Genomic DNA, 13,958 nt, shown 5'->3' with positions numbered 1-13,958 from the left:
CAGATCGGAAGAAGCCATAGGGAAAAGGTACAATGTCTGAAATCTGTAGACGTGAGGAGAGTTCTGGATCAGAACAAACACTCTGTGTTAGTGGGGAGAAGCCACAACATACACGACACTGAGCTAATCAGCTTAAATATCAGCTCTTACCAACCAGCACAACAAGCACATTAGAAAACTAGAACAAGCTTAAAGTGCCAAAGAAAAATGTTGCTACTATAATCCAAACAAAATGTTGCCCATGGAGATAGCTTTGCCTTGAGTTCCCTGCACAGCTAAAGTGGCCTGAGTGACCAAAGCCTATAGCATCCTATGAAAGGGGCATCTACAGGGCATTCTAGTCTATGCTTGTCTAGCGGTATGTGCTTTTCTTAGTCCTAGTTTCTGATGAGATCAGGAAACATTCGAATGAACATTATGTTTGTTAATGCAACATATGTGGGAGGCAATTTAAAAACAGCTTTCCAAGAAGGATTTTGGGGAAGCAGATCCAAATCAAAATATAGAACAAAAAGGTAAAATGTCCCTTTATAGACAATGTAGTGTGAATCATCAATATGCAAATTAAACACCTGACCCAGCATTTTGCATTAGACCATGCTGTTTTCAAAAGACCACATCTTCCTCACTATAGTAGCCATGTCTCCTCCACCAGACCACACCTCCAATAACTGGGTCACACCCCTTTTTCCATCACCACGCCTCCTCCATCACCACACTGTGTAATCACAAATATACAGTCGCACCTGGTGGATTCTATGCTCAAGACATGAAAGTAAGCAGTGTATGACTTGCAACAAATGTAGAGTTTGTGTACAGGCCTATCTAAGCGACCGTACACATCCATATTCTTGTGACTTTCAACAGGGGTAGGCGTAAAAGACGTGTGGTACCTAAGCCAATTGGTGCAAGGAGCCTTCAAACATTATAAGGCCAGGGTGCAGGTACAAATGCATCATCTAAGAAGATAAATAAACATGTACCCTACATTCATTACACCGACAATGGCACATGGGCAGACAATGACTGAAAAGGTAGGTACACATCACCCGTCATTTAGCATACCAGCTAGGGCACGGGGTCACGTGCTCCATTGACGCAGATGTCTGCATGCTTGCCCTTCTTCCAGCAAGTGAAAATTCAGAAAGTAGGATACAGGCAGATGTGCAAGTGTGCAAGAGTCAACAGCAGGTTATTTTAGCATCTGCATTTCTTTGTTTTTTAATACAAGGCCTGGTTCTATTGTTAACACATGACAACAGACAGAACCCTACCGCATAAGTCAAGCATGCATACCAGGGTGACAGAGTGTTCACGTTGCCACACATATCTTTCTCTACCAGGGAGTCTTAACTGGGAAAGTTGATGGCTTGTCCTCAAAATCTCTCTCTTCAACTTTCATATGTATGCAGATGGTTCATGAAAACATGATCCAGCACGTGTCATGAGCAGTAAGGGCGGGTATAGTGACTGCGCATTCTACATTGGCATACTGTGCCAAGGTGTTGCTGGACAAATTGTAAATGGAAATACTATGAGTATGAGATGACGGAAGTGACAGGGAAAGGCCGGCCCCATTAGACATGGACCCTAATAAAAGCGGCGTCCAGCAGGGGAGATTAGAGAATGGTGTAAGTTTCCCCTCACCCAGGGCTTTAAGTGGGATAAAAACTGGGGGGTCTCTCCTGGGGCGTGGCGAGTGTAATTAAGGGCATGGCTTAAAAACACGTAAGCTAAAAATCTATTCTTAGCATAGAGTGCCGCCTGACTTGGATTTTGCTGTTTCTGTCATTACATCCAGATATATGATGCAACAAGTAACATCATACCTACAACAAATTATTGGCTTTGTCAATGGTTGTTAGTTGCATAAGATAAATAATCAGCAACTATGGCTTGTATATAACATTGAAAAAGCTTCCACTTAAAGCCTGGTGACACAATGACAATGTAGCTGCTCCTGAGTTTCAAAAAGAGAAGGGAAATCCAGAGAGAAAATGACTCTCTCTAAAGGATTTCCATTCCTCTACAACGTTCACCTGGCATGACGTCATGCCGTAAGTTCTCCACTAGCCAGGGCACAAAACAGAGCCCGATAGAGACACGTTTCGAGTCCCCCTTTAAAAAACTGCCGGTGCTCAACATCAGTGAGACCCGGCCCACTTAAAGCCCTGCGGCCTCACCTATGATAGTGCCAGCTCGAGTCTCCCATAAAAATCAAGTTATAGAAAGGCGGCCACATTCCGCCTGTGCCTCGGCTGGCGCCAGTTTGGCCTTTACATTTAATGCACGATCAAAGAGAGTTTTCGGAAAAGTGCATGATGTTTCCAAAAGAGCTAGAGACCCACAATCCACCCGACCTGGCTACGCAGGCACGAGGAAGGTACAGCGCGTGCTCTGTCTCAGGAAATAGGAAACGCTAAATGTACAACGTTGTGAACGTTGAAGCACGCGCTCAGGCCGCCGTTTGTAATGCTAAAGTCTGCCTCTGGCATTCTTTTAGACGCTTTGGAAGAGGGCTTTTAAGTTTTCAAATACAGATCAAAGTGTTATACTGCGCTAGGATCTGCTACAGAGAGACACAGTAAAAAGAAAGCAACGAGAGACAATAGAAGAGAGGACGGGAGCAAGAGCAGAGAGATGAGAGAGATGAGGAGAGAGCGGGAAACAGAGAAAGATTAAACATGGTGGCAGATCAGCAGCCAGGCCCATTTGGACTTTTCTTTCCCTCTTTCACCACACAGGCTCTACAGAGCCAGCAGCCTCACTGGGTGTGGTACCCAGAAACAGCGAGGGATGTCAGATGGAAGAACCCGGAGGAAGGCAGTGGTTGAAAGAGGGAACATCTATCCGATGGTTGAGATATGTGTCCTAGAGCCCGGTGAGGACTTGTGACCGGAAAACATTATGGATTAGTTCTTCAGTTTATAAATTGACTAGCACAATCTGCAAGCCAGGGTCAACAGATGCAGGGAGGCAAAATGACTTGCCCAGGGTCACAGGAAATGTGCAAGCTAGAGCCAGAACATGTGCTTAATAGAATCCGGATCCGATGTGTTAACCTTTCAGTGTGAACTCAATGTTTCGTTCCAAAAGTGATTTTGGAAAAGGGGGTGGTGATGGACAAAAGTGACCTACCGTGGAAAAGAATGGTGTAACCCTCAACTTAACGACCTAAAAGATGTTCAGAAATGACAGGCAAAAGGAGGGACTGGTTTTTCAAGAGGCATCAGAGCCTGGTTCTGATCCATCTCTTGTCATCCCAAGAGCAGAAGGCTGAGCGTGAGGTCGGTGCTCCGCCTGAGCGTGAACTTCTCAGGTGCGCAGCCCACCTAACTGCTGGGTCGTCCCATCTTTGATTTTACTGATGTGACATAAGAGGACATCCGGGGACATCCTGAGACAGCAGGACCTTGACAATAGAGTCTCTGCAGGCTCTAACACGATTGAGATGAAAGTACCCGCTCTCAAAATTCTGTTCTGAGAACAGTTATCTACCCAATATAAGAGGAGATGTCACTTCCTGGATGTGCTTTGCCCAGAACAGTTCCCTGCCAGGAAGGAACCTAAGCTTCAGGCACATGGAGGCAGATTCACTGGACAGGGTGTTCTACTGTGTGATTCTGTGTCAGTGTCTTATCTTGTTACATATCTCTACCCCTGTCAGACCTATCCTAGGAGGTAACTTTTACAAGCATGAACTTACGACCTTGAGATAGCATATGTAGCTTGCTGCCTTTATCTTACTCCGCCCAGTGCAGGTTACTCCTTGCTAAGTCTTTCCTCTTGTGACTAGTTTGAACTTCTGTAATAATCCGATGCATTTTTCATTTTGCTTCCACAAGGTATGGTCTCCTATTCAATCTCTTGTTATATTTTTGTCCACAGACTTCTTTGATAAGCCTTTGTGAATTTATTTCAAGACCCACCTGCACCATTGTTCATCTGGTGTCGTGGAGGTGCGCGCTGATGAACTGTCTGCTCATCTTTACTTGTATTGTGTTGTGCCAGTGGAATAATCATAGAGCGAAATGTTATGATGTCATGAAATGTTACTGTTCAAATGATAATAAAATGAAAATTATTTGAACAGTATTTCATTGCTAAAATTAAGATTTCCAAACAAAATAAAAAATGCAAGAACTACATCTACCACAATAGTATCATGCCTTAATGAAGATAAAAATGTGTTTCTCAGTTGCTTTTTCTGAGTGCTACCATCATCTGTGTTGATGTCTTTGAAACTTAATCTCCAGTGCAAATGGATGTATCAAACGCATTTGCAGCAGAGCAGGAAATTGTTATAAAAGTAAGAGGAATTAGGAGAGAAAAGGTATGGCCGACTGGGGTCGGTCAATGTAGAAGAGCATGAAACTTATATTTAGGTAACTTTTCAGACTGTTCTTTTGGAGTTCCTAGTCAATAAATGACACATAAAGGTTCTTGAAACACAAACATTTACATTTCGGTTACAAATTGGGGTTACCAACAGGACAAATAATCTTGTTTATTTGGATTTCTGATTGTCTTCAGAGAAACTACATTCGTTATCATCGAGAGGCCAAATTTAAACCTGAATGGGCGCGCTGGGGTCCTACCAGCCTCTTCTTTAGGGGAAGAATCTGTGATGGTGCTGCCCTCCCACCAGAACTCGTAGAAAAAGAGAGTGCCCTCACCTTCCTTGCACTCCAGAGCCACTCGGGACTCAAGGTTGTCCATCTGCATTTGGAGTCTCTTGAGCGTGAGGTCGTTCTCCCTGGACTTGCGCTTGTAGGCGATGAGGACAATGATGACGATGATGAGGAGCAGGCTCCCTCCGGCAGCAATGCTGACGATGGCCGGCAGTGTGAGAAGACTGTCGGAAATCACGTTCACGGATCCAGGTGAGAAGACTATGCCTCCAACATGAATCTATTGTGAGATGGAAGAAATGAAAGAAAAAAAAACAATCAGCAGAAAGAAGCACTCCAACCATCCTAGACAGCCTTCGCCCAATATGATGCAGCAGGATCTTTAATGCAAACCTAGTCTATTTGAGTTTTCGGAGTTCTGAATACCATTCTTTTTCAATTTTTTTAAAGGGAAACCACAGCTGAAAATATTATTTCACCAGAATGCCATCGCTCTCAGTAGTCAAGTCAAAATATTTTATTCGGTTTTTCAAATCAGAAAACCATAAAAGCAACATTACTGCCATTAAATAAAAGTTTGGTAACGTTTTTTAAAACACAAACAATATCCACAATCACTTTGCATAAAAATTCATTCCAGAAAATAAATACAATTTAGGGATCTTAATGGTTCTCCATAAGATTTCTGATCTTCAATGCTGATTTCAGACACAAATAAGGTACATTCTGGCTTTAACATTTGCAAAAAGCAAAGAGCTGGGCGGACCTGAGTAAAACGAAGCTTTTTTAAAGGGAGCTTTAAAAAGAACCTCCGGGGAGCATCATAGAGGAGGCAAAAAAACATACAGTGCACCAAATCCTGAGGAGACGTACCGTCGCAGCCACAGGAAGGTAGCACCTGGCCTCTATGGCTTCCATTCAGAACAGCGAGTAAAAGATAGAAATAGTCCATCCGGAACCTGGTTAAAAAAAACGCACGTGGGCTGACATGGGCCACGTAAGATAAGGCTCCATTGATGTCGTAGTTTTAAGCATCACAAATTTACGGACACTGGGCTTAGCCAAATCTACCCCATCTTTGTTGAGTTTTTTGAGCAGGATAAAAGACTTTTTTACAATCTCCACATCCACGGCAGTGATCAAGTCAGGTTTTAACAAAAGGTCCAAACGCCCCAACTCCGAAAAACAGCCTTTTAAGTATTTCAACCAAGGGATTTTAAGCATATGGTCCAGGCACAGAACTTCTTGCAATAGCTGGAGATTAAGATCTAAATCTTTATTTAGCCAGCACTTAAGCCAGAAAAACATAGGATGCATAGCCTGATGTAATATGCTTGACTTGCGGTCTTACTGTGAGCATATCTCCATTATGATTATTTGCCACTCCATGGATCATGTCCCTATTTTGATCACCCACGTGACCACAATTTGCCCTCTGTGCAGGTGCCACAGGTTCCATGACCCCCCTACAGTCCCAGCTACCTATGATTTAGCCATCGCTTCAAAACCTTTAGGGAGGAGAGTTAACTTTTCTTCAATGGCCCCCAATTTATACCAGAAGGGTGTGAGGAGAGTGGTAATTAAAGTCTCCATACGCTTCCAATAGGCCAGATTATCTCTAGGTTCCCCCAACTTGCTCATGTTAATGTTACTAATTAGGGGCAAGCCGTTGACGGCTTTAGGAGACGACTGCCCATTTTGGTGTTTGAGTTTTTCTTTTGCTTTGCCCCTCAATGCTACTCCGCTCCTAGTGCGTTTTACTGGTGGTTCCCCAGATCCTCCCTCGTGATTGATACCCAACCCCAATGTGGATGCATTCGCCACCCCTTCGCTGTCTTTAGCAGGTCTTTTGGATCTAGTAGCTCGATCACCTTGAATTGGTCGGGTGTAAAAGGGGAATGGATTTGGGCTTGGAATGTAACTAGAGCAGCGGGGTGAGCTGAATTCAGCAAGTGGTTGGAGCCCACTGAGGCCCCATGGGTGCTTGTTCTAGGGGAATTAGTAAGTTCCGTGGTACACGGGACGGCCTCGTCTACTGTCCCTAAATCAAGAATAGAGTCCACACCAGTCATACTGACCATTGGGGATGTGGTAGACTCCATATTAAACTGAGCCAAAGATTGAGGGGCAGCCACTGGTGATTTGGCCGTACTTATAGCCCCCAAGGATGATCTTTTCTGTTCCACGTATGTCCCCAAAGACAATCTTTTTTCAGTGAACTCTATTTAATATTGAAGAACCGATTCAGCCCTGGTTAAAAATGCATCCAACGTACCTTCCACCCCTCCTCCCCTCTGCCCTATATTTTTACGTTTAGTGGCCATATTAAAAGCTGGATGAAAATTTCTCCGAACAGCAAATAACCAAACTAAAGTAATGCTCGAACAGTCCCCCCCCAAAGCTTACAGGCTTGTGTTAAAAATGGCAACGCCTAACAGCTTAAAACTATAGTTCAAATACGATTAAAAACAAAGCCACTAACCAAGTCCTTAAAGATGTATGAAGTCCAATGAAAGGGGGGTTGCCCAGCCCTGCCTCCTCCTGGCTACGACGGGCGCGGACGGGCCCGCCCTTGGCCCGGGCTTCACCAAGGAGCCCTGCTTCACTTAAGAGCACCTCCTGGCGCGATGGAGTGGTGTGAGGGGAGTTTCCCCGGTGATGCCACTAGGGACTCTGGGGTTTGTAGTTCCGGCACGGAGAGGTGGCTCAAATGACTCTCTTGGGGGTGGACGGAGAAAAAGCAGCGTCCCCGCTATGCAGGGCAGACTCAAGGCACCCGAGATTCAGCCTCCGGTAAGTGGTTACTAAAGTTCCAAGGACTCCCGCGCTGCGGGAGCCCTGCTTCACTTAACAGCGCCTCCTGGTGCAATGGCGTGGTGTGAGGGGCGTTTCCCCGGTGGTGCCGCTATGGACTTTGGGGTTTGTAGTCCCGGCACGGAGCGGTGTCCCAAATGACTCTCTTGGCGGTGGACGGCAAAAAAGCAGTGTCCCCGCTATGCAGGGCAGACTCAAGACACCCAAGATTCAGCCTCCAGTAAGTGGTTACAACAGTTCCAAGGACTCCCCCATCGCTCTCAGTAACTCATTAGAAACGTTATTGTGGCCCTGAGGAGCTGATACTCACATGTAAGCCAGGACTAATAATGGAGCTATTTGCCCACGACTGACTGATGATTACAGCTGGATTGAATGTGATGATGCAAGAGGGTAAGGGACACCTGAACCAGCCTAACACATCCCGCCCCTGTCTTAGAACTTGGACAGGGTAGAAGAAGGCTAATGACACATTGCGAAGAATGAACCGGCTAAGTGGAAAATAGAGTTGAGATAATGAAATAGGGCTAAAAATAACAGTTGTGAGGCCTGGGAAGGAGGCACGAATGCGAAGAGGAGGAAATTCAGAGAACGAAGGTGATAAAAGTGAAGAGGAAAAATTACATGGAACTAAAAAAAATAGTGATCTAAAAAGGCAAAGGTGAAGCTATATAACAATAAAGGAGAGGTAGGAAAAAGCGCTAAAGAAAGCGAGGAAAGGCAGAAAGTAGAAAGAAAAAAGGATGAAGAAAGAAAAAAGAAACAAATTGTTAGGAAGTGAAATAAGAGTGCAAAATATGAGACAAGCAAGAACAAAGAAAATAGTTTGGGCTTTTTGGTGTTAACAATGCTTTAGCTTGGACCCATAGAAAATGTATGTCCAGCACTAGGATTGTTGGAGTAATTACCTCTCAACCTGCCACATTTGAGAGTCTTCTGATAATGAATCAGTAGGTTAACAGTCACGTTTCCAAGTTAAATTGTGCCCAAAATGAGGCTACCTTCTAAATGAGTGCAACACGAGAACGGTGAATGGAGGATGTGTCCACACTGGCTACTTGCCTCACTTGGCAGTATTTTCTGCACATTTACATGGACTAGAACTAACACTGACTGTTGTAAGGCCTCTGATGTTCGCTCACCTCAGTCCTGGCCACTGCTCAGACAGCTGATAAGTGGCCGAGACAGCCCTGTCACTGGGAGGAACCAAGCATAGGAAGAATCAGGGACAAAGGCCTCCAATGGGAGAGGGCAAAAGTATATATCAAGAAGAAGATGGAATCTCAGGAGATATGAGGGAGGAGAAGGAAAGGAAAAAACAATAGAGGGCCATCAGGGTGGGCGCGAGAAGTATAGAGCGAGGGCAGAGGAAGGAAGGAGGACCACTGTGGATGGATGATAGAGTTAATGTTTCAGCAGGAGAGGGAAATGAGGTTAGTGTTATATAGAGAGAGGTGAGAGGGAGTAAAAGGCTGTTGTCGAAAGGCTAGAAGAGGACCAGACAATTGGAGTGCAGGGAGGCTTTCACTTGACAAGAAGTCACACTGTAAACACTGGCTGCCTCCTCAGTAAAGAGGCCAGAGGATCGCTGCTTGTGAAGCGAAGAGGCCAGAGGATCGCCGCTTGTGAAGTAACGAGGTCAGAGGATCACCGCTTGTGAAGTAAAAAGGCCAGAGGATCACCGCTTGTGAAGTAAAAAGGCCAGAGGATCACAGCTTGTGAAGTAAAAAGGTCAGAGGATCACCGCTTGTGAAGTGAAGAGGCCCGAGGATCACCGCTTGTGAAGTAAAAAGGTCAGAGGATCACCACTTGTGAAATCACGAGGTCAGCGGATCACCGCTTGTGAAGTAAAAAGGTCAGAGGATCACTGCTTGTGAAGTAACAAGGTCCGAGGATCACCGCTTGTGAAGTGAAGAGGCAAGAGGATCACCGCTTGTGAAGTAAAAAGGTCAGAGGATCACCGCTTGTGAAGTCACGAGGTCAGAGGATCACTGCTTGTGAAGTAAAAAGGTAAGAGGATCACCGCTTGTGAAGTGAAGAGGCAAGAGGATCACCGCTTGTGAAGTAAAAAGGTCAGAAGATCACCGCTTGTGAAGTCACGAGGTCAGAGGATCACTGCTTGTGAAGTAAAAAGGTAAGAGGATCACCGCTTGTGAAGTAAAAAGGTCAGAGGATCACCGCTTGTGAAGTGAAGAGGCCAGAGGATCACCGCTTGTGAAGTAAAAAGGTCAGAGGATCACCGCTTGTGAAGTGAAGAGGCCAGAGGATCACCGCTTGTGAAGTGAAGAGGCCAGAGGATCACCGCTTGTGAAATGAAGAGGCCAGAGGATCACCGCTTGTGAAATGAAGAGGTCAGAGGATCACCGCTTGTGAAGTAAAAAGGTCAGAGGATCACCGCTTGTGAAGTGAAGAGGCCAGAGTATCACCGCTTGTGAAATGAAGAGGTCAGAGGATCACCGCTTGTGAAGTAAAAAGGTCAGAGGATCACCGCTTGTGAAGTCACAAGGTCAGAGGATCACTGCTTGTGAAGTAAAAAGGTCAGAGGATCACCGCTTGTGAAGTAAAAAGGTCAGAGGATCACCGCTTGTGAAGTGAAGAGGCCAGAGGATCACCGCTTGAGAAGTCAAGAGATCAAAGGATCGCCGCTTTTGAAGCAAAGAGGTCAGATGATCACTGCTTGTGATGGGAAGAGGTCAGAGGATCACAACTTGAGAAGCCTAAACTCTTCCACTGACCTCTGGAACTAGTTTGATGCACACGTGAAGGCAATCTGAGGAGCTGGCACTGGTACACAGATGGCGCTGCTGAGTGTGAAAAAAAGCTACCTTAATGTTTAGTGATAAGCAGGCACTGGTGGGCAGTGTAAGTAAATTGTGCTGGTGGGAGGTGTAAGGAAGCAAGGGGTTCTTTTGACAGTTTATGAGAAGGTGCTGGTCTGTAGCGCAAGGAGTGAGTATTTGTCATCAGTTTGAGGAGCTGGCAGTGGTAGGCACTGTGAGGAGCTGGCACCCCGTAGGCAGCCTTGTGAGCCAGTAATGGTGGGCATATGGAGGAGTCAGCATTGGAGGGTAGCTCGAGGTGCCAGCTGTGGTGGGTAGAGGGAGGAGCCAGCAATGATGGGCATGTTTAGCAGTGTAGAGTGGACCCTCTAGGCGCCTTGTCTGCTCAGGCTGCCATGGTAACTGAATCTTATCAGAGCACCTGGTGCAATGGAATAGTGGGAGGCCTCTGTAAGACAGGGGGTGATTTACATTAAAAGCACGACATGGGGTTATTTACATTAAAAGCACGGCCTATCAAACTCTTGTTACTTGAACAGTGTGCACCTAGAAGCCGTTGTTTGGAGCAGTTTCAAGGACGGTCACTGTGAGTCCCAGGAACTACTTCACAGGACCTGTGCTAGAAGCCATGTCAGATCCACCACAATCCTCGCCAGGTAGGCCAGTCCGGGGTCTGTCACTCTGTTGTACTGCTACTGACGTCTCCGTGCCGTCACCTCGTATCCCACTCATTTCTCACACTCTCCATTGCATCTATATGCACAAGGGTAGCCGGATACTGTAAAATGCGAAAAGTGAAGCTGGTGACAGTGAAGTGTGTGGCAGGGGAGCGACAAAGGGGAGATTCCACAGGAGGCCTTGTACCTTGCAGGCAAGGATGTTCGGCATAGAGAGTCGCATTTCAGTGACAATGAGAACGTCTGAAATGTAACTGAGTGTGCCCAATGTCTTGCCTGCTTTTCACGAGTGTCATCCTGCAAGAGAATTTCCTGGCAGGCCATTGCTGTCCCTTTTGAAACTTCTCTCGGCATCCCACACTACTCACGGTATCCAGCACTGTCCGGTTTGTCAGAAAACATGGATCCTTTCCAGCCCCACCGGCCTTCCTGGGTCTGCAGTGAAATACTCACTCAGGTAATCAGAGTGGTACTCATTACATGTCCATTCACCACTCCAAGGTGAGTCAACACAGAGCACACTGCTTACTAAGCATATGTTTAAGGGGAGCTCCAAGCAAAATGCTATCTAAAAAGTGGTGTATTTTCTACACTGCTCGCTCTCTCAGCCTCTGAGCTAGTCTGCAGCAAAGAGTTATTAAAGCAGCAAAATATGATTATTAGGGCGCACGTTGTAACCTAAAAAAGTTTATTTTCCAGGTTCCTGCCTATCCTTTTCTGAATTTCTCTTTGACGCTCCGGCATGGATTGAGCTGGTGAGAAAGTGAAGGGGGGGGCTCGTGCACCATTTACTCATACAGGGCCTGCTCAAACTCCCCATCTGCAATGACTGGAGCTCCGTAGCCGGTGCTCGGCCTCAAACAAACAACATGACCTACTGGGGAAGCAAGCTGTAAGGCTATAAGGACAGGCAACATTACAGGGACCTTCATGCAGGCGACATCACTTCAGGCTGCACACTCTGAACAAAATAGAAGAAAGACTACAATGGAAATAACTGCTCATCTCTTATGGCTAAGAACCCATTGCATAAAGGGGATCAGTGGGCTGGCCGCCTTTATGCTAAATGATGAAACTTTACTGCAGGCATTTCCAATGAGTAGCTCATCAGTTACCTGCTGATATGTGGCCAGAGATGCCAATTGGGTTTAGACTTCAATGCAGTTTTAGGGAAGGAACTCAGGCCCTGGGTACCTGATTGACAGGAGACCAGGGCACACTTAGTCAAAGCACATCAGCAATTTAGCAAAAATACCTGCAAGTAGCTTTTGTGTGTGCTATCCAGCCTCCTAAATTAAAAGTGTGTGCTAGGCTGAATTAATAAGGGTATCCCAAAAGTAAAAAGCATGTATTCAAAACGAAAATGTGTATATTTTTAAAACTCATAAACTGATGTTTGGAGAAAAATTGATGGATTTCCAAAATATCTTAAAAATAATTAAAGCAGGTATCTGAGTGATAAATCATGAGCCATTGGGGAGACATATTACTAATATTATTACCTTGGTGCAAGGTTGCAGCTATGGCTGTCAGAGGCATTCCAAACTGATAAAGCATTTTTGCCATTACTGCTGGTAACTCCTGATGCACAGAGACCACGGCTGGTAATCCTGCATGGGGTGGCCCCTAGAGTTATCTTGTCTGGAGTAATCACTATTACCACACTAAAGTTACAGGTGGCTTGGTATTTTCATCTGACTTAAGCAGCCCTTTTTACATAAAATGTTGACCACCCCTGCTTTCCAGGAATGCAAACATTTATTTGGCATATCAAGCTTATGTGATGCACCCAGCTTCTTCCTGCCCTATAGAGCATTTCTTGTAATATCGCTCTTAGTTTTCTAGAGCAGTGCAACTGGACTACTAAACCAAAGAATTGTGGACGGGTAAAAGAAAAAAGTGAAAGATAAATAGAAGCGTGGAACAAGAAAAATTCAAATAGAGCAACGGGAACCAACTGAGGGCGTTGAAGGCTGGATGGCTCACAAGGAGTGCAAGCTTGCAGGAAAAATGCACCGGCTGCACATAAAGTAGGTTGGCCGCACTGGCGGGGAAGTTATAGACTCAGCCCAGTCAGATGCCAAGGCTGCGGGTCATCAGAATCGCTCTCCTGGAAAATGCAATGTGATGGTACAAATCTGTCTCTGCTGCTAAAGCTGGAAAATCATAATTAGTCGTGGGTCAAGCTCTCGCTACACCGCACAATGCAGGAGCGAGGCGACAGGAGCTGCCACTGAGGGCGGTGTGAGAAAATAAGTTATGAGGCATGGAAACAGGCGAGATGTTCCCGAAGCAATTTCCTATCAATTGTCAATGTTGGCTAATTGTGAACACAGAGTTCTGATGTACCCTTCGATGAGCCAGGATATTCTAAAAGATACGTTCCGCGAGTCCCTATTTTACTCAGTTATTCAAGCGCCTTGCCTGTTTTTTATGTTCATGATTCTAATCCGGCTTTGCCCTACTCCTTAAGGAAGCCATCCGATGAATGACGTCATCAAACATTCTATAATTCTTATTGTTGGTGGTTGTTAGTGATGCAAGACAGGGTGATGAGAATTGCTTTTTTATTCGCTACACTGTATGGCCCTTTTAACCACCGGAGAAGGCTCCCAGTGAATAGGTTATCTTTAGACTTTAGTATGGCTTCCTTCTTAGTTGGCCACTCTATCTGGTTCTTTCCGAGGTTTAACTCAGGCTGATAATTTGTGGTCCTTGGGACTTAATCCTCAGGTGTTCAGTGAAGGAGCTCAGAATGGTTTCTGTTGTACGCCTATCCCCTGTTCTTTCCAAGGTCGCTAGCATACCGATCAGAGTTCTCAACCCCCAAGCAGTATACAGAAATGGTGGATTTACGTCTGATGGATGGTTGTAGAAACTACAGACACGCCAACAAGTCACCATAATTAATTTATCCATGGTGATCACATTGAGGCATCTGTAGAGGTGGACGAGTCAACAAATTGACCGGTAGAGTCAGGTTCGAGCCGCCACAAGGGACCGGTTTGGCATTACAAGCCCATGGACGAGCCAAGCTATGTATAACATGGGCATGT

The 13,958-nt window shown here is 45.5% G+C and overlaps 1 protein-coding gene across 1 annotated transcript in view; it reads right to left on the bottom strand.

The window, feature by feature from the left end:
• The window catches only part of PLXNA2 (plexin A2), a 563,332-nt gene that overhangs the window by 69,892 nt on the left and 479,482 nt on the right, over positions 1-13,958 (bottom strand). The window contains exon 20 of the mRNA XM_086923371.1: positions 4,677-4,911. Within this exon, the coding sequence (XP_086779497.1) occupies positions 4,677-4,911 (235 nt within the window). The remainder of the gene's footprint in view (positions 1-4,676; positions 4,912-13,958) is intronic.

Source organism: Lissotriton vulgaris, chromosome 5 (genome assembly GCF_964263255.1).
Source record: "Lissotriton vulgaris chromosome 5, aLisVul1.2, whole genome shotgun sequence".
NCBI classification, from domain to species: domain Eukaryota; kingdom Metazoa; phylum Chordata; class Amphibia; order Caudata; family Salamandridae; genus Lissotriton; species Lissotriton vulgaris.
The sequence above is the reverse complement of the archived record's forward strand: the minus strand, read 5'-3'. Positions and strand labels throughout refer to the sequence as shown.